The following is a 25613-nucleotide window of genomic DNA, read 5'->3' as shown; positions in this document are numbered from 1 at the left end:
TAAAGCTACTATCAGTATATAAGTGAATTGATTATTAAGCCCTAAGTGAACGATTTATGCATTCAAGAGGTTGACAATTGCTGGGAGATGTTTCATCAATCTTCTGTGCAGGTGCCTTCTGGCAGAAACAGAATGGAAAGACTGAAGTAACAAAGACGGGTTTAAAATTATCTGGATAGTTGTAATTAATGGACAGAATTTGAAACTGAGCAGAATATGGGAAAATATACCCAAGTTTTTGCAACAGGAGAGTTGACATAGCTGTAGGTCTGTTCACTGGTGAAGGAAGAAAGCTAGTCTGAAAAAGAAAAATGAAAAAAGGAAGAAGTTGTGGTCTAGAGTGGAAGCATTCTGGACAGCTTTAGACCAGAGAATTTTCCAGTCTGGTTTTGAGAGGCAGGAGAATATATTTCTTGCACAGCTTTTGATTTTTCTGCATCTAAATAGATATTGTTTAAATCTGAGGCAAGATCTGCAGATGTTACAACCACTGCATGCACTTGAAGATCTAAGTTCTATGTCCTAGGTGTATTTCTTACATGCAGTTGTATGCAAAGCTGTGGTATTGTGGAAGACAGCACTGTTCATGCCTACTGATGAAAAGCTGGATTGCAGATTTCCTGACAGAAAGCTGAGTTCAGCAACGTAGTAACAGAGTTTTCTATTTGAAAACTTATCCCGAATAGGAGTGTTCTGAAAATCTAGGCCACAGGAGAAAGCACTAGATTTGCCTCCAGCAACCAATTTTACGTTCTTCCCAAAGCTTGTGGATGTCAGCAGATTTGGGTAAGCATTTACTGGAGCAAGATTTCTTTAAGAGATTCTCAAGTAGTCAGTCCATTCTAAGTCTTTGACTGTTCTAGAAGTGAATCCACATGGCTGTTGAGAAGGGTGAAAATTGTAAGCAAAGAAAATCTGTAAGATATCGTGTGCATATGTTGAAATTATGTCCAATGGGAACCTTGTTACAATATATAAAGGCTGCTTGATGGCACTTACAGCAGTGAAATCTGTGCAGTTTTAGGAATCACATCCATATGTCTTTGGAAGAAAGAAAAATTCCCAAAAGATGTCTTGTTGGGTTTTGGGATAAGAAAAATCTCTATGATGTTACAGTCCAATTTTCTGTATTACCATGGCCACAGAATTTCATCGAAGAACTTCTGCATTAAGTGCAGCTATGTTTGATTGAGCTAGCTAAAGAACATGAAGAGAAATTGGGGCAGACAATTTGTTATTTTCTGCCTCCACAGAGTTCAAAATAGGATTTGCAAAAAGCAATTGTGCCTCCTTCAATTACTGCATTACCTCTAGCACAGAGACTGCTGTAGAAAAGCCTTTTAATGAACGATTTTTGTAGAATTTAGGGTGTCTGAAGTGCAAAGCCACAACAGAGTGTGGCTCTTAATGTGGCGTATGAGCATTATGTTGCTTGCTTTTTCTGTCAAAGTTGGCATGTATCAGGATGCAATAAAAGAAAAACTATTTCATTCAAAATTAAATGGAGACTTTCAATTAAAGAAAAGACTCAAGTCTGAAACCATAAAATCTATTGAAACTTTCTGTTTTAGAGGAAATGTACCAATTGCTAATGGAAGAGTTACTCTAAACAGCTGGCTACTAGTTAACTATTATGTATTCTAGTAGGATTTGTGGTTGGATTTTTTTTTTTTTTTTTTTTTTTTTTTTGTCATTCGTTCTCCTGAGAAGATCTGGAGAAAAGAACAGAAAACTATTGAAAAGATTTGCCTTTTATCTTTTGAATCAGTGTCATACTAACAAAAAGATGTTTTGAAGCCTTTAACCATTAATTGACAAACTGGTTTTCTTTTGACATAAAACTTGTCAAGGCCTTGATTGTTGTGAAGCCCTCGTGATAGATTCTGGCTGGCTGCCTAAGTACAAGGTCTCCAAAAACTAGGATAACACTTTCTGAAACAATTTGGCCTTATCCTCCATAATGTCATTTAAACAAACTTAATTGACTAAAACTCATTTTTCTATATTCTGTATGTGGTACTTATTTGGGAGAAGAGGCCTTTTAGGAACAGACCCTAAATGGTAAAGTCTGACCTCTACTCAGCCTTAGAATTCTCAACTCTTGTTTATTTACACAAAATAAGCCAATATTAACTGTATTAAAAATCACCGTAAGCAGAAAACCTGTTATATGCTCCCATTTTCCTTTAGTGAAGAACCTTTAGAATAGGTCCAAACAAAGACTCTCTGAGTAGCACAAAATCCACACACTTCTGCAGTAAGAGTAATCATTATCTTGAGGTAATTGCCCATGCATGTCAGTCAGTAAACTTGTTCCATACAAAAAGAATAAAAAAGTTTTAGATTGGAACTTGATGGGTTTTTTTGTTGTTGTGAAATTACACTGCAGGTAATTTTCTTAAAATGATAATTCTGGGCATGCTCAAATTTACACATCTACAGAATAACAATTTGCATTTTCTGTTTCTCTTTAATGGTAAACAGTCTTGGTTTTGAGTGGATGTAGTGTGTCAAATTAAAAAATGCATATATGAAAGTTCGAAACTGTTCTCTAGCACTTTTTCCAATGAATATGACAACTCTGGAATGACAGTTTCATCTCTAGGAAGTCTTTGTACATCAGATGGTAAAAAAGTTCTTAACACCTAATGAGTTTTGAATGGCCCACAGGACATGAGTTAGTGATAGTACCTCTGTTGAGGTGTCAGTTTGAAGCAGAAGGCCCTTGAGGTTCTGACAGGCTTTAATGACCCTGACCTGCTTCACCTGCCCCTCTCCCTCCCCCCAGTCCTTGCCCACAGACCCAGAGGATCTGCTTTTCCATTGTCTTCATCAGTAGCACTTATGCAGATGGTACCTAAAAAGTATTATTTCAGTATTATGATGCACTTATTTGACACACAGTGGGAATGTGCAGTATACTTAGGCTACATTTTTACTTTTTTGGATAGGATGCCGACTAAGAGTGTGTCTTGTCATTCCATTGTGCTACAGAATCAAAACTATGGAGAGGTTGTGGCAAAGAGCAGTCAGAGAAAGCTTCTATGAAGGAAAAATGGTGCTGCCAGTGATGCTGTTAGGATGCTGAAGTACCTGGTGATTTTCATGTTCTTTTGATGTGCTTCATCTGTATAAATAAAAATTAGAAGCAGAGGGAAAATTACCACTGAGAAAAGGCTCAACGCTTAGTACCAACAGGAAGAAAGCATCTGCCATCACTGAGAAAAGAGATATACAATCTTTTTAGGGCTGTGATGGCTATAATGTCAGAACAGAGTGTGATGGTTTTGTGTACTGTTTATTTAGTGATGCTTTTTTCCTAATATTATTAAATGGTTTGAACAGTATGAAAGGTTTCTGGTATAACCCCTCCTTTTTACCCAAGAATTTTAATATATTTTACAATTAAACCTATTTTTTAACAAATTTTAAAAGCACTCAAATACCAAATACACTAATGAAAGATGTTACAGAAATTCCTGCTGCCAATAGTAAATAACAATATTGAAAAGGTCCATGTTAAAAGAATATTAATATCTGATCCTTCATTTCTGGCTGAAAAAAGGACTATATTTCTATCCCTGTTTTCTCACTGCTTCCCTCTCTTTTACCCTTTCCATTTCCTCCAAGAATAAGAGGTGCTGGTTTAATCTACAATACAGGTCTTTATGCATCTCAGGTCATCCAAGAAAAATGTTCTGTGTTGGATCAGCTCTACAGCAATCTGGATATTTGTCTCAGACATATCTAAGGGAGAAGGTCCTACCACAGCAAGGAAAGAACTAGTATTTTTTATCTCCTAGAAAGACAAAAATAAAAAATGCTTTCCTTCCACACCAAGCACCTTGCAATGCGAGAAGTTGAATATTGTATATAATTAATATGCCTTTATTTTATCTTACTCATTTATAAGCCATTTAAGACCATTTTACTAACTTATGGACAGGCTAGTAATTATAAATTTAATACACCTATAACCAAAAATTGCCAGACTTGACTGTGGTGCAAGGGGATCAGACTAAAAGGCTGACACATTGCTATTTTTTCAGATTAGGGAAGCCTGAATACAGGTTTCCTTCCATCATTCCTACAATGATGCTAATCCCTATTTTGTACAGGCCTAAGGTTTTGCAATTCTGTTGCAGGACAGCGTCTATACTAAACGGATTTTCCATTCCTGCTATCTGCTCAGCAGATTAGTTATAGGAGAGTACTCTATAAAACAGTCCATGCTTGACCTCCACAGAATCTTCAGCTGTCTTGAGTTTTTCCAGTAAAGAAATTTCTCAAACATTAATGACTAGCAGCGGAGAAAAATTAAAGCCATGCCTGTGTTTTACTAACCACATGTTCATTTTTCCCTTCTGAAAAGGGAGATTCCAGTGGCCCAATACAGTTATGGCAAGGGAGCTTCTTAATGTAACCCTTAGTTTAATCTACTGTGATGCAGAATGATAATGACATAAAACTAGTAATAGTAAAACTATATTTAGAAGTATAGCAGTAATATAGGAGATGCTATACAGTGAAAGAGCATCAAGATGTCTCCTAGAATATCCACTTTGATTTTTTTTTCCTTTATTTAGTAATCAATTCTAGTATAGCTAGAAATCATTAGCTAACTTTAAAAACATTTACCTCACTTTAAAGCCATCCTGGCTCACTTTAACTTGTTGAGTTAGAGATTATGATAGAAGAAGAGTAGTGCTGAGGAGGTACTGTGCCTTTTCCCCTCAGAGAGTTTAAGATATTTCATGGTGTGATACATCATCCATAAACAATGATTCTGTGAGTCATGCACTGGAAAACCCATGTATAGTGCATTTGGCCTAGGATAATAGTAAATATGACAGCTTCTCACCAACTATAAGCCTTTATTGGCTTCTCTACCTCTTGCCTGAGCAGACCCTTGGTACCGAGTCTAAGACCATTTTCTTAATATTGAGTTCTGTCATACCATCTTAGAGTCCTATGATGTCATCTTGTTTTTGTTTTTCGCTTTGCAACATAATATACCCTAGTTCTTCCTCTTACCATTCTTCTTCTTTACTACCATTACTTCTTCTTTACCATTCTTTCAGTTCTTTACTAGGAGAGTGGTTAGGCCCTGGAATGGGCTGCCCAGGGAGGTTGTGGATGCCCCGTCCTTGGACGTGTTTAAGGCCAGGTTGGACGGGGTCCTGGGCAACCTGATCTGAATGTGTATGTTTGGTGGCCCTGCTAGGCAGGGGGGTTGGAACTACATGATCCTTGAGGTCCCTCCCAACCCGGGTGATTCTGTGATTCTGTGATTCTTACATCTTAAAACTCACATTGTGATGTTTTAAAGACTTTCCTTGTGAGACTGTAATCTCTGTGCTGAGTTATGGATGAAGAAACAGAAGGTAGGACATTCTTAGTCCTTTCAAGAGAGGAAGGAAGTAGATCATTTTTAGAACCGCTTTTAGCCTCTTTATTATGCAGTATTTGATACTGAAATTTTTGGTTTTCTCAAGTTAAAGGCTGATCATTTGCTCTGTCACCTCTGTGCAGCTTTTTGGACAAGCTTTTTCACAGAGCCTGGTTTTGGATGTTCTTGCCAAAATTGCACTTTTTTTAAATTTATACCAGAGGATGGTCAGAACTCACATATGATCTTCCATCTGACAATCAGTTTATAGGGACATATGACCAGAGACTTGATAAACAGCCAGCTGGAAGAAGTAATATCTTACACAGTATAGGAATGTGGGAATAAATAAACCAAAGGGCCAAAAATCCTCACCCTGGGGAACTGTGGAACTGGCACTGCGAGACTGTTGAGTTAATACATCCTCAGAATGAAAGGACGTGGGCTCAAGCCACACGTAAATACAGATTGAGATCAGGTAAGAGTTTTGATTGCATTAAATCTGGTAAGAAAATTCCATGAAAGCGACTGTAATTTCATATATTTAAAATCTGTTCTCAGTCAAAGACCAATTAATTTCAATAGAGATGCATATATGTGTATATATATATATATATATATATATATATATATATATACATACATATATAATTCCTTGAAGGAATTCCCACAGTTTTGAATGTTTTTTAAAATCCCTATTTAAGATATCACTGTACTGGAAAATTATTTCTGTTTGAGACAGGGTGGGAATTTAGTGGTAACAGCACTACATAAATATTCTACATATACGAGCTTATCACAGAACATGATTACCTTACTCGAGTTTGTATTCTAGAACAAGCACGTCTGCACAAGAAGTTATTCGGTAAGAATGCTGCTTTATTCTTCAAAAATTCCATGCTCAGTCAAACCTTCAGTCAAATCAGCGCAACTCTGTGTGTAGATAAATCATCAGTCTATCCCTGCTTACATTTACAGAAAGTCTATATGTTCCCAAACGCAGCTGATAGATATGAAAAGGTCGCCTTTGTTTGTAGAATAAGCATGGGTCTTACAATTCCCCCACCATGTGAACCTATTATTTTTTGTTTCCTTTGAAGACCTTATGAACTGCATATCCTTCATATTTTGTGTTCAATGTTGTTAGTAAATTAATAAGTATGAAGCAGAAATGGAAGACCTTTTTCTTTCCTTGTTTGCTGAATAGCCAAGAGGGAGAGTTTGTCTGACAATGTTCCACCAACTTGAAAAAAAAGTTCATGAGAGAAAAACAAACCTGTTTTTCTTGTGGAAAAGAAATAAATAAATCTTTGCACTAGTTCATTTTTCCTCATTTAAAAGAGTGTTAGCCCTTCTAAATATAAAGCTTTTCATTTCTTCACGTGGTCTAAGTATTTTCATTTGTCACTTGTATTTTTCCTTTCATGACTGCTGCCTTTAAAAAAATAATGTCCAAGCTTCAGAACTTCCACTGTTAATTTCTATCATTTATCTCTGTTACCAATTTAGCTGTGGTTATTTTTTAAAAAGTAAATAGCAATTTTTGCATTTAAAGTGAGACACAAAACTAATGAATGTGTGTAACTAAGACTTGCTGCCTGTATTTAAAATATCAGTAGTAGTTCATATGTGGTTAAATCTATTCCTTTTCTACTTTGTGTAGTTTTTGTACCCCCCACTTTAATATTCTTCTCCAATATAGAGTTTGGCACTTCAAGAACAGACCGGGTGGTCTGATTAGCATCTTTCTCTGAGCAAACAAGTGTATTTTTTTATTCATTTAATCCAGTTGAGCCTAAAAGTTGCCACTACCAAATGGCTACTTTCTTGTTGTAGGAAATTGTGCAGTGCTGGTGGTGCTGGCATGTTTAACACGAACTTGCCCTGGCAAGTTGTCAGAGAGCAATTCTCAAAGAGTGCATGAAGACTGATCTGCCTGCACCTTTAGCCCCAGTGCTTTCCCAAACAGGTTGAACAAAGAGGTCAGTAATATTATCACACTGACTGTTGTCATGCTGTGGGTATGAGCCCACATCACTGCTTGAAGTCGCAACAGACTATAGGTATCAGGCATTATGCAAGTATTCAGTGATAAAGTTTTTAAAAATGTGCAAGCACCAGACCAATTGGTTTTCTTGCCTGGGAAGTCATGCCAGATTTACAAAAGAGCATTAATGAATAAGGTAATTCATACATTTCAGATACGTGCTCTTTCTTTAAGCATGTATTATCAGCCTTAGCAATCATTGGTTGTTCTGATCTATGACATGATAGAAATAAAGATATAATTAGGAGTGAAATAGTCTGTAATTGTGTCACTGCCTGCCCAAGCTCAGTATAAATTTTGCAGAGTGTCAGCTCCATGGCATTCAAGGCAGAAGCTGCCTAGGAAAAGATCATTCCTAAGGCCTGATTGTCTCTCCTTTGCAGATGTGGGATCAGAACCAGCACAATCCAAAGCATCTCACCCTAGTAAGCACACCATCTCTCAGCAGACTGTAGCAAGGGGACAAGACAGTAAATGATACGCTTAGATCTAGAGATTTCCTCAGGGCTGTCATGCTGACAGCACCTTGACTCAGATTACAAAATACCCATTTCTTTGTTCCTCTAGTGTCCCTTTTTAAAGTATATGCTAAAGAAAATTATTTCACAAATTGCCATCTACCCGAGTCTTCTCTGGTTCAAATGTTATTCCCTTTTCTTTTGAATTTTCTTTACAAAGAGCTGTTTCCCTTTAAATCAGAAGATTTTATGTCTGATATCAAAATACCCTTTTTGGTTGTTCACTGTCTGTGTACATTGCAACATGGTGTTTCATTTTAAGGAGGAATTATCTTTGGCAGGCTTCTTCTCTTCAGAAATATAAAAGTTGATTTGTTCTACTTAAGATTCTGTGGGTTTTGCTAATAATTCATTTTCCAAAGGAAAAAAAGTAATGGTTTGTTGGGATGGCCTTTCTCATCAGAAGGAAGTTTTTACTTGTGATGTGGTTGGCTTATACTGGTTGTTTTGTGATTTACCTCTAGTTTAAAAAAACAAGTTTGGGGCTTTAAAGAGTTGGAAGGAAAAATACATACTTTTTAAGTCTAATGTTTGTCTAACCATTAATGCCAATCACATTCCTTCTCTTACAACGCTGTTACTTATGCTGCATTTTGGCCCTGTCTACCAACTCCCCCATTTCAAGACTTTTCAATGGGATGGTGCTAGCTCATCAGCAGTGCTCCATTGGTTACAAACCTTCTTCTGATTTTGCTCTTACTTTATTCATGGCCAGCTAAAATCCACTTAGTCTTGTGCCAAAATTCTTTTAATTTAAATAGTCCTTCCTTTTCTTCTGCTAGCATTTTAAGTAACACAGTTAGACAGCAATCCTATCCTCTAAGCTTTTGTTATAGTAGACAAATCAAGCTTGTTTAATCTCATTTCATAAAATAAGCTTTCCATTGCACTGATCTTCCTAGTAGTCCTAATGCTCTACTTACTCTACTTCCAGTTAATCTCTCCTGAATGCAGGTAAGTAGACTGTGTGTGGTATTTCAGGTGAGCTCTCCCCTGCTCTTTCCATAGTGCTGTTAATTTTCCATGTCTCTGTTGGAGGTTACTCCACTTGCCTGACACCTGCGATCTATAATCATACTGCATTTCAGAAGAGCCTTATTAATACTGAGAAATGATACTTCTCTATCTGTATCTAAGCCATGTTAGCTTAGAATACTTGCTTTGTTTTTATCAAGGTTTTTTAGTGTAGTGTGATCCACCTTGTATAATCCCAGGCCGTGTCTTAAAAATATCCTTTGGATTCACCTTGAATAACTCCTTACTGAATTTTAAACCAATTTGCTTTACTGCCCCTTCTATTACTGGGATCAGAACGATGAGCGTAAAAATCTCAGGCTTTGTTCCCCCCGCCTTAGAGTAGTTTGTTCATTCTTTTTGTGGCAGTCTTGTTCTGGTTAAATTTGGTAGATAGTCCTTGATACTGATACTGATATGATCTCTCGTATTCCAGAATTCTGAGCTGTGGTGAAGATTAACCAGGCTCCCGGAATTCAGAGCTGTAACAGATGTAATTTTCTTTCTACTTCACTTGATTTTCATTTTCTAACATCATTCCTGTTAGCTACGTACCTTTCACCTCATACTCTGTATTTAAATTAATGCAACATATCAGTTTGAGGTTGGGAACATGCCTGCATTATCCTTAATCTTTGCTACATTCCTTTCTTTCTTTGATTTTATGTATGTAACTGAAAAATATTTTTATCCATTTTAATATCTTTTGCAGAGCCTAACACAGCTTCTCTTCTGGCAGTTCTTGTTTTACCTCTGTGCTTCTTTGATAAGGACTGATTAGCAAAGAAAAGGGATTTTTCACACATTATTTTTGTTTTTATGTAATCTGTTTATTGCGGTGATAGTACATCCAGTTATGTCTGTGTTATATTTCAGGTTTCTTTTTCTTTTCAGTTCTTCTCTGTGTTTGCAATAAAGACTCTTAGCCATCTTAACATGCTTGGCTTTAAGTAACAAGTCTCCATGCTCAGTACATTAGGTCCTCAGTCCAGCTGACCTGACCATATCAGTTTGCCCTTCTGAAATTGAAACTTTTAGTTGAAGGCTTACTTTTGTTTAATGTAAATCAGTTTTGTCTGACTTGATCCAGAGCTAACTTCTACAAATGGCTTACTTCTAATATTCTCATTACATATTAGTAATAGAATATTAAACATCTTATTGTCTCTTTTTGTTTCAGTGAGGGTTTGATGAAGTGCATTCAACATTGCATCCAAAAATAATGGGATGTTGCTGTTGTGGGAAGATCTGTAGTCCAATCTATGTCTAGATTTGCAGCTATAAGCAAATGCCCTTCACCACTACTCCAGGGGGAAAAAATAGCCATGTCGTGTTGCACACAATGGGTCCTGCCACAAAGAATGTCAGAATCTAAGATATTTTCCATGGTTTCTTATACTGTAGGAAGCTCTGATAATACTACCACTAGAGTTAAGCTGAGCTAGAAAGAAAGAGAGAAAGAAAGAGAGAAAGAAAGAGGAGAAAGAAAGAGGAGAAAGAAAGAGAGAAAGAAAGAAAGAGAGAAAGAGAGAAAGAGAGAGAGAAAGAGAGAGAGAAAGAGAGAGAGAGAGAAGGAAAGAAGGAAAGAAGGAAAGAAGGAAAGAAGGAAAGAAGGAAAGAAGGAAAGAAGGAAAGAAGGAAAGAAAGAAAGAAAGAAAGAAAGAAAGAAAGAAAGAAAGAAAGAAAGAAAGAAAGAAAGAAAGAAAGAAAGAAAGAAAGAAAGAAAGAAAGAAAGGAAGAAAGGAAGAAAGGAAGAAAGGAAGAAAGGAAGAAAGGAAGAAAGGAAGAAAGGAAGAAAGGAAGAAAGGAAGAAAGGAAGAAAGGAAGAAAGGAAGAAAGGAAGAAAGAGAGAAATAGCACCTGCACTTCAGCTCCTCTGAAAATCATTTTCTTGGACTATAAAATGGATTAGTCTCTAGCCAATCTTTAGCTTGCTTTTGAGTAGGTATGCATATATAGCCCACTGTTCACTCTGCTCTGCCTCCCATTCCATGTCTGCATCTGGCCAACAGCGGATATGAGTATGTTACAGCTGCTAGCTATACAGTATTTAACTTGAGGTGTAAAGGTTTGTGATTTAGCCCTGGAGGTCCCAGGTAATGAGCAAGATGATTATTATTACACTTCCAGAATTGTATGTACTCACATTCCTAAGGAGAGCTTGTGATGGGGGTGTAGAGAGCGTAGTTTCCTTTTATCTGTTCTAAAGCACACAATTCATTTCTTTCCAGAATTGAACTATTACAAAATACATCAAAAGAGACTTCACAGAAATACGTCTGTCCTCACTTCAGTGTTTGCAACAAAAAGACTGGGGTAATGTTGCACAAATGAGTTTAACATTTAATAGATGATGAAATAACATGGTTATGCAATGATTGTTTTCAAGATGAATATATAAAACTCACCACTTGGTTCTGCTACTTCTCAAGTCAGTGTGTAAATGAGTCACTGTGTAAACGAGTCACTGTATCCATCCACACACAAACTGGGCTAAATACTAACCTAAAAGTGTTATTTGTTTCAGCCAGCTTGATTAGCTATCAGAACAGATGTAGGTATTTTTCAAGGTGCTCTGTACTAAAAAAATAATTATTATTATTATGCTATTCTTTACATATAAAGTCTCTCTTTTTTTCTCCCTTTATTACTTGCTCCCTAATTTAAAGGATTTTTAATTCTTCTTGTTGTGGTTTATTTTTAGAATTATTATTCCATTATTTTCTTGGAAGAGTGCCTGGTCAAGTCTTCTTAGTATAAATAATACATACAAGCTAAAAATGCACACATTTCACCATTGCTGAAATGCAGCAATCTTTTAGCTAAAAACTTTGAAAGAGGCCTGATGGGGCAGCTGTGACCATTAAATTCCCTGTGTTCTTACTACCTTGGGAGATATCAGCTCAAAGTTGACTGCACATGTGTTACAATGGCCAAAACCCACTTGTGTGTTCTCCTTTCCATCTAAAAGCGTGTGTGTGTGTGTGTTTGAGGTCATTTTTTTTTACCTGTTCACTTCTGATCCACCTTGGGTGATCTCTTCAGATTTTTGGAACCTTCTTGTCACAACTGGAAAAGCAAAATTCCCACAGTTTCCTCCGTGGAAATCCCAAGTTCCTTCACAAATTGTCATGAAAAATAAAACTGTGTGGAACATACTTAATTCTCATTAATACAGAACTTGAATTTATAAGGTTTAGGACTTTCTTTTGTTATTATTATTATCATCATCATCTTTTTGTCCCAGGAGAATTGTTAGAAAACTTTTTCTGATGTCAGATTGACGAGAATTTCACACCAGGTTTTGAGTTTAGCATAGGTGTATGTTTAACAGCTTAAAAGGATAAATGTGAAGTGACACGATCCCATTAAACAGCAAGCACAATTAACCATGTGGAACATGGTGTTTATACAAGCCTAACTGTTTTTGTTAGAAGAGTAAATATTTTCTTCTGTAGAGTTTTATTTTTTTATTCCCTTATCTGTGATATGGTACATAGGCAGCTATAATGATACACAAGTATCTTCTCTCATAGGGATAAGCTATACTGGTAACATTTATCACTAATGGTATTCAGCATTATGTGTACTTTAAGAATATCTACATGTAGGGGGAATTGTACCCTTCTAACTCAAACAGCTTGGAAATAGTGTAAAAAATGTGCTGTCAATTGAGGAGGTAAGACGTGCTTTAACACATCCACAACTCATTTAACTCTAGAACAAGATGGTGACACTCCTGGTAGTCAGTTTGTTCAAAATTTGTCAGTACCTGATTTGTAGATACATCAACAACTATTTGTTGCTCCACCTAATGATACAGTTAATAAACTTTTCTTTCATTTTCTCCATCTGGTCTAAATTCCATTCTCAGTTTTTTTATAAACCCATTGATGTAAGTAGGATATCTGCTTTTGATCAAGAATAGCTTTTTACCCTAACTCTGTAAAGTCAGCATGAAGACCATAATTAAAAATGTGATTAGTTCTCTTCATAAAATCTCTTTGACACCTCTATTGGAATGCATTTAGCAGCTGATCCTTCTGAAAAAGAACTTATTTCTGCTCATCTGTTTTATCTGGAACATATTCCCCCAGCCTGCTGGTGCAATATATATTTAAGGAAATTGTAATCTTGCAAAGGAAGGGGAGTTAGGAGGGTAGGGAGAAGGATGTCAAAAAAAAAAAAAAAAAAAAAAAAAAAAAAAAAAAAAAACTTAACATTTTTGAGTCATAGGCTGAAGTATTTTGTTGTGGCAAATGGCTGTACTATTATGGGTTTTTTGTTGTTTGTTTTGTTTTGTTTTTTGTTTTTTTTAATGGAGTCTCAGGAAAAAAAAAAAAAATCAGAAAAATGCCAGTTGGGATAACTAACATTTTTGACTGCTTTTGCCTCTGTCTGTTGGTGGCTCCTTGTGGAGCGCAACATTGGTGTGGGTGAGCAGCAATAGGATGGGATGGATGATCTCTCGTGCTTCTATATGGAATGAAGCAAATTGACAAATACCAAAAAGGAGAACTGCATTACCATGCAATGCCAACTCTTCTACAAGAACCTCATTACCCCTTTTATTTGCTGTGTAATCAACGCAGGCGGTGTGAAAATTTTAGTAAGGCCTTGCTAGGCAAAGGTTGCTGTCCCCTAACATGTAGTGGTGCCTCGGACTTGCTTTAAGAAGGGATTACTCGAAGGTTTCTGTTATTTATCTAACAAGTTAGTGGGTACAGATCAGTGTTGCATCGCTGTTTTACCTGAATAGGCGAATATCCAATTCTGTAATTACCATCTAGGATGCAAAGGGTAAGTTGAAAGTGTTATCTCTTTTTCGTGTAGAACGTTTATCTCTTGGGTGAAGGAAGGCTTGGTGGGAACCTGATTAAATCTCCTTCTGAGCGCTGACTGGGAAACCGGAGCTCCAGGTTTTGGCAAGCTCCGCAACCAGCAGATTTAATAGTCTCGTTCCTTCCTTCTCCTTCCCCCGGCCTAGTGCATTTTTATGCAAAGTGAAATGCCTTCAAAGGAGGGGTGGGGATTTTTCCCGCATGAGAATAGCCCAGTGATTAGGAGCCCTAATAAGCGAGAACTGTGGGCTTAAGACTTCCAGATCTGAGAACTGATGTGTTCTGCATTGAGTGCTTAAGGCATGGAGAAAAAGCAGCAGGTGATGTTGGCAGTTCATCCTTGCTGGTAGGAGAGAACATCTCCTCCAGAAAGGATTAGGCACTTTGAGCTGCACAAGACGGGAGATAGGTTTCCTGCAAATGTCAGCTGGATGTCGGTTTCAGAATTTGGTCCTAAGATTACTGACCTGAGTGAAAACACATTATATTGCAGCTGCAAATGTGTGTCTTGTGATGGCTAACAGGGTGTCAGGAGTGGAATCACTTCCACAGTGTGTTCCAATCCCAGCTCAATGGATCCCTCTAAAGCTGTGACAGTGGGATACACTGTGCCAGAGGCTTTCCCAGCCACGGGGCTTTGCCTTGGAAAGAACTGAGTGGTTGGGAATCCCTGGTTCTGCTGGGCTTGCCAAAAACGGCAAGGCCTTTTGGTGATGACATGGTCACCAGGTGACTTCCTCAAGGCCGGGCCACCCCAGTCAGTGCTTCCTCCCTGGGAAGGGGGGAGTGGACAAGTGCCCCGGCAAAAGGAGTGGGCTGGGCCGGGGCTGGCAGGGCTGGGAACCTCGGTGCCGGGCTGCAGGAGGGTAACCGATTGCTACTTCAGCTCAGCGGGTAGCAGCGAGTGTGAGAGGGAAGAAAGGCTGGACAATCAAGGGTGGGGCACAAACGCTGAACCTGCAATGGGAAGGGTAGGTTCGTATTTACCGGCAGTTCTGCTGTCCTACCTGAAACCTGCATATGTCTTCTGTCACCTCCAGTAGTTATCTGCATCCATTTAACAAGGCTCTCTCATCACCCCCATGCCTCCAAGTGCATCTGTGCACTGCGGACACAGCCCAGCTGGGTCCGGCCCGTGGGCAGCGCCGGAGCCGCGGGGCTGGAGCTGCCCGGTGTGGGCTGCGGGGCGGCTTCGGCTCGGGGCGGGGTGCAGCCGGGGAGCACAGGGCGATCTCTGGTATTGAGCAAGTGGACCTTCACCTGGTGGACCCAGGTGAAGGCTGGTTGGGCGCAGTACTCCTAAAGAAACTAAGAGGGAATGGAAGAAGGGTTTGTGCAACGTGGAGCCTGTGTACTTCTAAGGAGAATTAAACTTGCAGTTATACATCGAAAATCCTTTCCTAAAAATAACTGCTGTCCGTCCAGTAGCGGTAATGACTCACTCCATAAGTGTTCCTCGGTCTGTTTGATCTCGGTCGCTCAGTAGCGTTTCACCCCTCCACCCCACCCCCTGTTTAGAAACAATGGGGAAACGCGTCGCTGGGATTCGTGCTAATTTCTCACCGGCGATACAGGGGCTGTGTTCTGTAACAGCGCGGATTATTAGAAACTCGTAATTTGCAGTTCGCATTTGCCATCAAGATCACAGCAGGGAAAAAAAGGAGACTCGAGGCTGTGGTGGCTTCAGTAATTCCCCTTCCTCGCTTTCATGCGACGATGGAAAGAGCAACGCTTTCAGAGCAAACTTGCTTGAGCGTAATATACAGTGACTTCAGAAAGTGCAATAAAATCAATTAATGTTGCAAAAGCATTGGCCAAAAAGAAGGCGGTGAGAGAATTTATGGAAATGGAATGGATTTACAAGCATTTATCCTGTGACTTGATAAACAGCAGTGGGAAGCTGAGATGGGGAGAATAATTAGTCCCCAGCCTCGGTGAATTTTGGCAATTTATTGTTATAATTTTATTCTTTCGGCAGTTATTCAAATTTATATTTTAATTTTGTGATGTGAAGCGCGGGGGGATTAATCTGAACTTTGGTCTCGGCTTCCTCGGGAGCTGCGTTCCTCTGACATTTTCTGCGCTCGCGAAGCGAAGCGTGATCTGTCACTTGCCAGGGCTGCTCCACACAGAGAGCTCATTCTTCGCCGCTCTGCGTGTCTTTTAAAGGCCTTGATCATTGGCCTTGGTAAATAACGTCGCCGACGGGGGCAGGATCAGCTGTTCGCCTCCCTGGGCGCCAGCATTTTCTCTCCCTTTGATTTCCGAGGGCGTTCTCAGCAAAACTTTGGGAGAGCGCTGGCGGCGCGGCGGCCGCAGGATGTGGGGCTGCTGAGCTGCGCCAGCGCCGAAACTTTTCTGCTCGCTCGCAGAAGTTTGCAGCGCTGTTATTACAGCAGAAAAGAGACAACATCTACCGTGGAGCAAAGATTACAATTTCCAGAAGTCAGAATTTATTACAGTTAAACTGTGATAAGATCCCATCTGTTATGAACACATGTAGCGCCAATTGTTTTTCATACAACTGCAATTTATTTACCCTTCAGACTGAATGAGATTACAAGAGTGATTTAAAAAAAAAAAATCACCAATGCCACATTTCCCCCTCTTCTCCCCCCCCCCCCCCCCCCCCCATACCCTCCCTCCTTAGTCCGGCCTATCTGCTTCCATCTCGCTAAATCCATTTACGCCGCGATACTTCCCTTCGGATGAGCCCCGCGATCCCTGCCGCCCCCGCACACGCAATCTCGCTATGGCCGGGCCGCCTCCGCCCGGTTCCGCCGCTCTGCCCGGGGCCGCGGGGCTCGGCCTGGCCGGGGGGAGCAGCGCCCGGCGCCCTGAGCGGAGCGGGCGCGCTCCTCCGCAGCGCCCCGCGGGGGCGGGCCCGGCAGCGCCGCCTGGCGGGCGGGACCCCACGGCCGTCCCGCTACCGGCACGGCCCCGCCGGGCCGCAGACAAAGGGAGCCGCCTCCTGCACGCCGCCGCCCCGGGGGGCTCGGGGCCCCTCATCTCGGGGGAGCGGCCGCTGGGCGAAGCGAGAGCCCGAGGGCAAGGAGGGGGAAGGCGGCGCGTTCGGGTTCCCATTTGGTCGTAGTAGTTGAGGAACAGAAGGTGCGGCCGCCCGTCCTCCTCCCGCAGAGGTGGTGAGGACCGAAGAGCACGCACCTCGCAGAGCAGAGAGGGAAATGTGAGGCTGTTGCTTAAATATAAATCGTTGTTGGACGTTCTCACCGCGATGGCCTAAGAACAGCGATCTAATTTTGTTCTTTCGAACTGTTCTGAGGAATATATATATATATGCGTGTGTATGTATGCGTATATATATCCTCCAGGTTTCAGTAGGCGTCCTTCTGCTGCTCTGTTATCATTACTGCTTGCCTTGATGTGACGTTGAAGACAGATGACAGCATTGTCAGGTTGTCTTTAATTCATCTGAAGACTTAAAAATAATAATAATAATAAAACACACACAAGGCTTCTTGCAATATCCAAAGCCTGAACGGCTTCGCTTTGTTCCACGCAGGGGACAGGCGGGGTAGCTGCGAGGGGGAGCGGGGACGGATTTCAGACATGAGGGCAGGAGGAACCCCGCGCAGCGCCGAGAGGTCTCTCCCCGGTCCGCGGCCAGAGGGGTCCGTATTGCAGTACCTGGCGGGCCCGGCTGGGAGTGCCGGCACCGGGACGGCCTCTCCGTGTTTATGCACAACCCGAATGCGCAACGCGCTCAAATTTCAGCCCCGTCGCTGCTGCCTAAGCAGTGTACCTCCAGAGAGGTGAGAGCTTTCGGTGCTAGGATCTGTCTTTTTTTTTCTTTTGACGCCTTTATACTTCTTCGCAATATTTTATTTTTATTTTTATTTTTTTAATGTGAAAAGGGAATCTGCCCCCAGCTGCCAAGAAACGAGTTGTGGGAAAGCCCCAGTGGGGATTCGCCACCTCCTCCCGGGGCTGAGGGACCGTCGGGCAGCATGTGAGCTCGGGGCTGGAAGTGAACGGGGCAATTCTCGTGGCCCGGATGGAAAGGAGAGCTGGTGATGCCGTCTCCAGATCTTTTCCAACTTCAAATTCGCTCTTTTTAGGAAGAAAAAACAAAATAAAACAAAACAACAACACCAAAAGGCGCCCTACCGAAAGCCTGCAGTGAAAGCCAATAGTATAAAAGAAAGGCAGTATTTCCCTCCGTCTTTTCTAAATGAAAAAGAGTAGAATTTGGTCTGTATTTCCGAGAACAGGAATGCACGTGTGCTCCTGTTCGGGCCAGCCTGGGCCTTTCCGGGCTGCGCTTGCCTGGGCCATCTCGCTCACACCCTGCACGGCTCAGCAAAGTCCCGGCGCAGGGAAGCGGGGCCGCAGCGCTCAGGGCGGGTTTGGAGGTGGCGGGGAGCGACTTCCCCATCCCACAAAACGGGGCCTCCTATCGCCGAGTAAATCCCCCCCGTCGCAGAGGCATCCCCGTGCTCATCTCCACCGTCTGCTTACTGCTCGGAAATGAGGAAGGCAAACATGTATGTGTGTGTTCGGTATCGACCTGCGCACACAAGCCAAGATACATATGCCCATATAGGCCGAGATATACTGCAGGAACTCCTTTGCTGTCTGTGGAGTCTGTGTTTTATTGTTTCATAAAACCAGCTTAATTACATTTCCCCATAGATAAGATAAACAGAACCCTTCTTTTCTAAGCGTCGCTTATCAGAAGTATTTTGTCGAAGCGGCACCCAGAGCGAGCCTCGCACAGCGCCGGGAAAGTCATTAATTTTTATTTTGGTTCTTCGGTTGCACTTAGCGTCTGACAGGAGTTGATTTAAATATTACATGAGTTTATCTTTAGTGTTCAAAAAAGATTTGTGAGGAAGATGAAACTGTTTAATTCAAACTAATGTATGCCTGACTCCGGTCAGATCGATCTGAGTTTGGGGTTGTGATGGGTTTTGCCCTTCTGTTGCTTGTCCTCCCGAGCTGGTTTTTCACTGTGAAATTACTTTAGTTCGGTGGCATGGACCAGCGGCTGCTGTCAGCTCCTCGAGCCATCCAGCTAGTCGGAACGGGAGAACGAAATAACAAACGCGGCCCTTTTACCTAAAAACATTAATGTCCATAAGTCAATCTCCATTAGAAAAAATAGCGAATTTCCTAGATTAATATCAAAATCCTCCGTGACACTTGCCAGGTCAAATATTTAACAAGCCGGGGAAAGAGCCCTCCTTAGCACTGCTCTCCATATAAAATAAGCCGTTTCCATTTGTCATTAATGTCGCTGACAGTATCTGAGCAGAACGGCAATAATAACGTTAAGCGCTCATTTTATCACTCGCATCAGAACCCCTCGCGCACAACTTTCATAGCTGGGAGCCGCAGCGCTGCAATTAAGGCTCCGGCGCACGGAACTCCCCCGCTCTCCCTCCGACAGACCCCAACACCTGGCTGCTGACGGATTGCAGCGAGCGGAGTCGGAGGTGCAGCTGTTAGAAATCTCTAATTGTGGAGTACGTGCGGAGAAGCGGCGGTGCTTTTTGATCGCCGTTAACGGCACCGGGCTCGCACGCCCCGCTAGAGCCGCAGTGGCCCTTTCCCCGACTTGCGGGTGGCGGAGGGCCCGAAGCCGGGCTGTGGCAGGGCTGGGGCTGGGTTGGTGCCGCGCCGCTCGGCTGCCCGCCGATTCCTGCCGCCTCTCGGCCCCGCTCGCGGCCGATGCGTTTTATCAGTGAAGTTTGCTCGGTGCGGTTAACGGCGCTGCCCTTCTCTCCTTTCCCCGAACTCATCAGTTCACAACGAGAGCTCGTTTTACATTCCCCAAACCGGCGCTACGCGCTACTCCTTTTCCCATTTAAGGGGGTGGGGGGAAGGGAACCACCACTTGGTGAAAGCGCCGAGCCGCTCCGTGCCGATGGCGGAGCAGCGTTCCCAAAGAGCCGCTCAGCACCCGCCGAGCCCTGTGCGGCCCCGCTCCGAGCCGGGCCGACCCGAGCCGGGCCGGGAGAACGCCGGCCCTTCGTTAGCCGCCCGCTCCTCTCCGCTCTGCACGTTAACGCTAACTCGTACTAATTATCTGGAGTAAATGTATTAGACTAATTAGCATCTGGACACCGCGGGAAACTTTGAACAGTAATTGTATCGGGGGGATGCGGGAGAAGGGAGGCAGGCCGACTTCTCGCCGAGCCCGGCCGCCGCTCGCCATGCGTCGGGCCGGCCGCGGGCAGGGCGCGGAACCCGGCTGTCCGCGGGCGCGGAGCCGCTCTTCCCACCGGCGCGGTGCAACGCGTGCGGCGCGGTGTCGGCGGCTGCTCCTGGCCGCGGCGGGGCTGTGCCGGGCGGGCAGCAACGCGGCCGGGGCGGCCCTCGGCATCGCTCCCGGCTGCGGGCGGTTTGCTGGGATCCTTCCTCCCCGGCCCTTCTTCTTAAAAGAAAAGCAGCTCCCAGAGCAGTCCAATTTTATTATTATTATTATTATTTTCTTTCTTTTTTTTTTTTTTTTTTTTTTTTTTTTTCCCACTGCGGCACAAACTGAAGAAAGAAGTTGAAAATAACCGGGTGAGATCAAATAGCGCTTCCCAATTACTTCGGAACTTCTCACTTAGAAAAGGAGATGAATGGTTACGCGTTACACTGTAAAAAGCTTTCGGATAATCTTCTTACTCTTTTACCAACAGTGCTGCCTTCCCCGCGTCTCTTCCTAAAGAAGGAACGCCGCCTGTTAATTGAAGCTCGCATCGAAAAGAAAACGGTTTTCACAGTAAAACGCTCTTTTGAGAGGGGGAAAAAAAAAAAAAAAGAAAAAAAAAAAAAAGAAAAAAGTTCATTTTCCTCTGGAAAGGGGCAGAGATGGCAGTGAACCTCGGCCTGCTCGATCCGTGCCCACCAGCTCTACTGAAGGGGGGGGGAAGATTTAGAAAAAAAACAACCTTTTCGTCTTTTTTTTTTTTTTTTTTTTTTAAGAGAGCCCTGGGGTTGCAATAATAATAATAATTAAAAAAAAAAAAACCCTTACTTTTCCTTCTTTTCTTTCTTTTTTTTTTTTTTTTAAATAATTTTTAATTAAAATTGAATAAACGCTGAAGGAGAAAGTAGCGACCACCTTTATCCAAGACCTACTCGGGTTTATAACAGAATCCAAGCGTATGAAAAAAAAAAAAAAAAAAAAAAAAATAAAACCTCTTAATACATCAAATATACGGAATTTTAATCTTTAAAGCGATACATTGTCTATTTTAGTACATGACGTAAACCTTACTTAACCCTCGTTACAGGGTGGACTTAAAAATTAAAAATAGTTAAGTGTTCCTTTTAAAGAACAAAATAAGGCAAATGAGGTTTTTGGAATAGAATTGTTTTTGTTTTTCTTCCAGAATACATACAAAAAAATACCAATTCTCTTTCAAGGGTATACACCTTAAAAATAATTGCAATTTGAAATTATAACTGACAAATTGCGAGTTGTTTTTTTAGTAACAAACATGCATGTAAATTTTTTTTTTGTTGTTTCAATGAGACATTAAATAAGAACGTACGATACAATCATAGCAATTTTAAAGTAACATTAAAGAGAAGACCTCTATCTTTTTATTTATATTCTACAATGGGTGTTCCACTTTTACCTATTGAGCTCAGTTAAGTAATGCACTTTATGATTCGTTGTCCCGCTTGAAGCTAACATAAATAAATACAGTGCTCACGGATCCAGTCCTCAGATGAACACTATCGTATAAAAAGTCCCATTTCTGTTTTGTGGGTTTTTTTTTTTTTTTTTTTTTTTTTGTGGTTGTTGTTGTTTTGTTTTTTTCCTTGCCGACTTCCACCGAGTTCGGAGGGCTCCCTCCCTCCTTCCCTCCCTCCCCCTCCCTCCCGCCCGCGCCGCTCACTGGTAGCCCAGCGCCGAGGCTGTGGTGAGTCTCTGCCCGTACAGTGCGTAAGGGGAGTAGTAGGGTCCCGTGGCGGCGGGCACGGGCACGGGCGCGCCGGGGGTGGGCAGCGGGCTCTTGGAGTACGGGTGGTAGCGGCTGCCGAGTCCCAGAGCGTGGTGCGGGCTGCGCAGCGCCAGCGTGCCCGGGCTGCCCGGGGCGCCCGTGGTGGGGATGTGCATGTGGCACGCCATGGCCGCGGCCGCCGCGCTGGCCAGCGACGAGGAGCTGGGGTAGCTGGAGAGGAGTTTATCGGTGCCCGGGAAGGCAGTATGGGTCCGCAAGTGGCTAAGCAGCTCCTCCGAGGTGGCGAAGCGCTTGTCGCAGGGTCCGTTGGCCGACACCCAGTTGCAGATGTGCGGCTGGGGGTCGTTGGGGAGCATGAAGCCGTAGGGGTACAGGGGGTGGCCGGCCAGCGAGGGAGGAGTGGCGCCGGTCAGCGAGGAGTGCACGCCGTGCAGGGGGTGCGTGGGGTACACCAGGGGGTATCCGGACTTGAGGGCCTGGTCGTGGGCACAGGAGGCGCCGGCTGCGCCGGCCAGGTGGCTGGCGCAGTGGTAGCTCAGGCAGTACGGGTCTCGGCACAGGCTGGCCGTCATCACCGACGGCGGCGACGCGCCCGCCAGCGGGCTGGAGCCGGCCGGCTTGCTGCAGCCCAGGCTGCCCGCGGCCGCCAGCTGGGCCCCCACCAGGCTGGAGGATTTGGTGGGGTCCAGGGCCACGCCGTGCGGCAGGAACTGCGGCGGGTAGCCCGCGTACGCCCCGGCCAGCGTCCCCGGGTAGCTCATGCCCGCCGGAGGCAGCGGGAAGACGGTCTGGCCCGGCTTGTAGGGGGAGACGGGGGCCACGAGGCCCGAGCCCAGCACGGAGGCGGAGGAGGTGGCGGTGGTGCTGCTGCAGGAGGAGGCGGAGTCCGAGGCGATGGGCTTGGAGCCCGGCGCGCTCTCCTGGTGCTGGTTGACCTCCACGTTAATCCCGGCACAGCTCACGCTAATCCGGCCGTGGCCGATGCCAGCGGAGCCCGGGCCGCCCTCCGCGCCGGAGCCGCCGCTCTTGCCGCAGCTCTCCGAGTCCTTCTTGTCCTCCCCGCCTTTGCCCTCCGTCGGCAGCAGCCCGGGCGAGCAGGCGGAGGCGCTGGAGTTGGGGCTGCCTGTCCTTGGGGTGAACGGCTGGCAGGTGGCGCTCGGCACCCGGAATCCCGACTTCTCCCCGGCCGCGACCCCCGCCGCGGGGGTGCCCGCGCAGCCCGCCGCCCCCGGCTCCTTCTTCTCCGCGCCCGGTTTGGAGTAGGGCTTGAAGCTCGACTTGTCCTCCACGCCGATGTCGCTGAGCTTCAGGGGGCCCGACTTGGAGTCCTTGTCGCCTCCGGAGCCATTGGAGGTGACCGAGGAGAGTTTGGAGGAAGGGGACGGGTCCGGCTTTCCTATCTGCGAGCAAGTTTGTGCCAAAAGGGCCAGGGGGCTTTTCTTCGCATCCAGCTGCAGGAATTAGACACACAACAACAGAGGTTTAATGGGGGAGTCCAATCAAAGAAAAAAAAAAAAGAAAAAGAAAAAAAAAAAAACCAAAAAGCCCGGAGCGTACCTAGTAGGTCTCTTGTCCCGCACGTTTTTGCAGGGGCCAGCCTGGAAGCGATGAACGATTTCGTGCGCATTCATCACTCTGACAGCCCCCTCCCCTGCATGCACCATTTTCCACAAAGCCTTTAAAGAGGGCTTGGGCTCGCTGGAGCCGTGCGAGCACCCCCTCGGCTGTCCAGCGCCCACCGGGCAGCGCCCACCGGGCAGCGCCCACCCCGCACCGACCCCCGCCTCCGGCGTGAGGGAGCCCTTGGGCCGCGCCAGCTGCCGCATTTCTGCGCCCTGACCACGGCCGCTATTTATAATCAGAGCCCGGACGAGCCGGGCTCCGGGGAAGAGCCGCGCTTCGCTCCGCAGAGACCTCAGTGAAATCATTCGTTCCCACGGACACACCCTTCTCACCACCCTCTCCATTTCGAGGTTCGCTTCCTAAAACAGCGAGGGGCCCCGACAGCGTGGAGAAAGGGAGAGCGGGGCCCCGAAGCCCCCAAAAGACGGCGAAGGCGGAGGGCCGAGCGCCGCCATAACCGCCCCGCGCCGCGCAGAGCCCGTGCCCGAGCACCCCCCGCAACGCCCGGCAGCTGCGAGCGTGGCCGGATCGTGACCCCGGAGCGGGGCGCTTCCTTCCACCCACCGCTCCTCTCTCTCTCTCTCAAAAATAAATAAATAAATAAATAAATATTTTTTTAAAAAAAGTATACACATACACATATGTATAATAAAACGTTAAAAAAAAATCAAAAGGAGTAAGAAAAAAAAAGATAAAAAGAGCAAAAATGAAAGTTTATTCAAAAAGGAATCGCCAGGCAGCCGAGTAAACACGGAAACGAAGACCACGCGCAGCTCCTCGCACTAAGATCAAAGGCGCCCGTTCCCGGTGCGACCGCGACCCGGAGCGGAACGGGCGCGGGGCAGCCGCCATGCGGGGCGACCAGCGCACGGAGGGGCCGGGGCTGCTTACCTCGATGGGGCTGACGGGCGTGGAGGGGAGAGGCTGCAGGTACTCGGGGTGTAGGATGTGGCCGGTCCGCGCCGTGAGCATTTTCAGCACCTTGATGGGCAGGCGGTTGGCTTGGCGCAGCGGGTCCGAGGGGGGGACGGCGTGGAAGCAGGGCTTGACGGCGGCGCTGCCGGGGCTCCCAGCGTGCCCGGTCGGCCCGGCACTGAGGTCGGCGGCGCTGCGGCTGCGGCGGGGGCTGCCTCCGGGCTCGCTCAGGCTGCTGCTGCGCTTACTACTTCTGAGAGCAGAAAGCGAGGGCGATGTGATCATGACCCAAAACCTCGCATGAAAACTGGGGCAAGTCGCGCCGCTCGCACTCGGAAACGCTTGCTCGCTTTCTGCGGGCGAGAAGGGAAAAAATCCACACGCCCCCCGAGGAGGAAAACAAACATAAAATGTCCCGCGGCTCTTGCTGGCGGGGAGGGCGTGGGTGGAGAGGGGGGGGGGAAGGGGGAGCCGGCCGGAGAGAAAGAGGAGGAAAAAAAGCCGAGTAATCCGTGCGCTGCGAGGGGCGGGGGGCGCGGGCGGCTGCGCCGTGCCCGGCCGCTCTCGGCTCCCGGCTGCGGCGCGGGGCGGGCGGGCGGAGCGCTCGGCTCCGCGCTCAGTTGTGCTGCGAGCCGCTGCCCATCCAGCCCGGGGTCTGGCGGAGAAACTCACTTCAAAAGCAGCTGAATTAGTCTGAGATTAAAGCCTTTGCCGCCTTCCAATCAAATGGGACCCCGAGGTGATTGGAGGGTCAAGGGGATGTGACGTTCCCTTTTCTGGGGCTTTTTTTCTCTGTTTTTAATGGGCTCTCGCTCTTTTTTTTTTTTTTTTTCCCTTTCTCGTCCGCCTCCCCTCTCCCCTCCCCTCCTTCCTTGTTTGCGCTCTCAGGACGGGCTGGGCGTTAATTCTGTGTTTCACATCACGCGCCGCGAACGTTTTTCTTCCTCCGCGGCCAGCGCGGCTCCCCGGGCGGCGGCGAAGGCGGCCGCGGGCCGACGGTCGCCGGCTGGGAAGGAGGCTGTCGCGGGGCCCCTCCGACCCTGAGAACGGCCTCGACGCGGCGCCCGCCCGATCGCGGCCCTCCGCCGCCTGTCCGCGCCGCGCCGCGCCCGGGCCCGGCCCTCGCCCCCACTCCCCACCCCGGCGCGGCTCCGCCACCCCCGCCGGGCCCCGGGGAAGGGCGCGGGCCGCTTTCCGCCCCTCCCGGCCGACTGCGCGGGGACGGGCGCGGACGAGAACCTGCAGAGCGGCGGCCCTGCCCGCGGGAGCCGAGGCGCTGCGGCGCGGCCTGCGGCGGCGGCGGCGGCGTCGCCGCGCGCTGTCACGCAGCGCCCGCCGCGC

General features: G+C 45.6%; 1 protein-coding gene across 1 annotated transcript; it reads right to left on the bottom strand.

The window, feature by feature from the left end:
- Positions 1-21656: 21656 nt before the first annotated feature.
- Positions 21657-25081, bottom strand: ZNF503 (zinc finger protein 503). The gene is made up of 2 exons (XM_048945586.1): positions 24249-25081; positions 21657-23185 (listed from the first exon to the last, which is right to left on the bottom strand). The coding sequence occupies exons 1-2, from the start codon at positions 24555-24557 to the stop codon at positions 21665-21667; spliced, it is 1830 nt and encodes a 609-aa protein (XP_048801543.1). The 5' UTR covers positions 24558-25081; the 3' UTR covers positions 21657-21664.
- Positions 25082-25613: the final 532 nt, after the last annotated feature.

This window comes from Lagopus muta, chromosome 5 (genome assembly GCF_023343835.1).
Source record: "Lagopus muta isolate bLagMut1 chromosome 5, bLagMut1 primary, whole genome shotgun sequence".
Taxonomy (NCBI): domain Eukaryota; kingdom Metazoa; phylum Chordata; class Aves; order Galliformes; family Phasianidae; genus Lagopus; species Lagopus muta.
The sequence above is the reverse complement of the archived record's forward strand: the minus strand, read 5'-3'. Positions and strand labels throughout refer to the sequence as shown.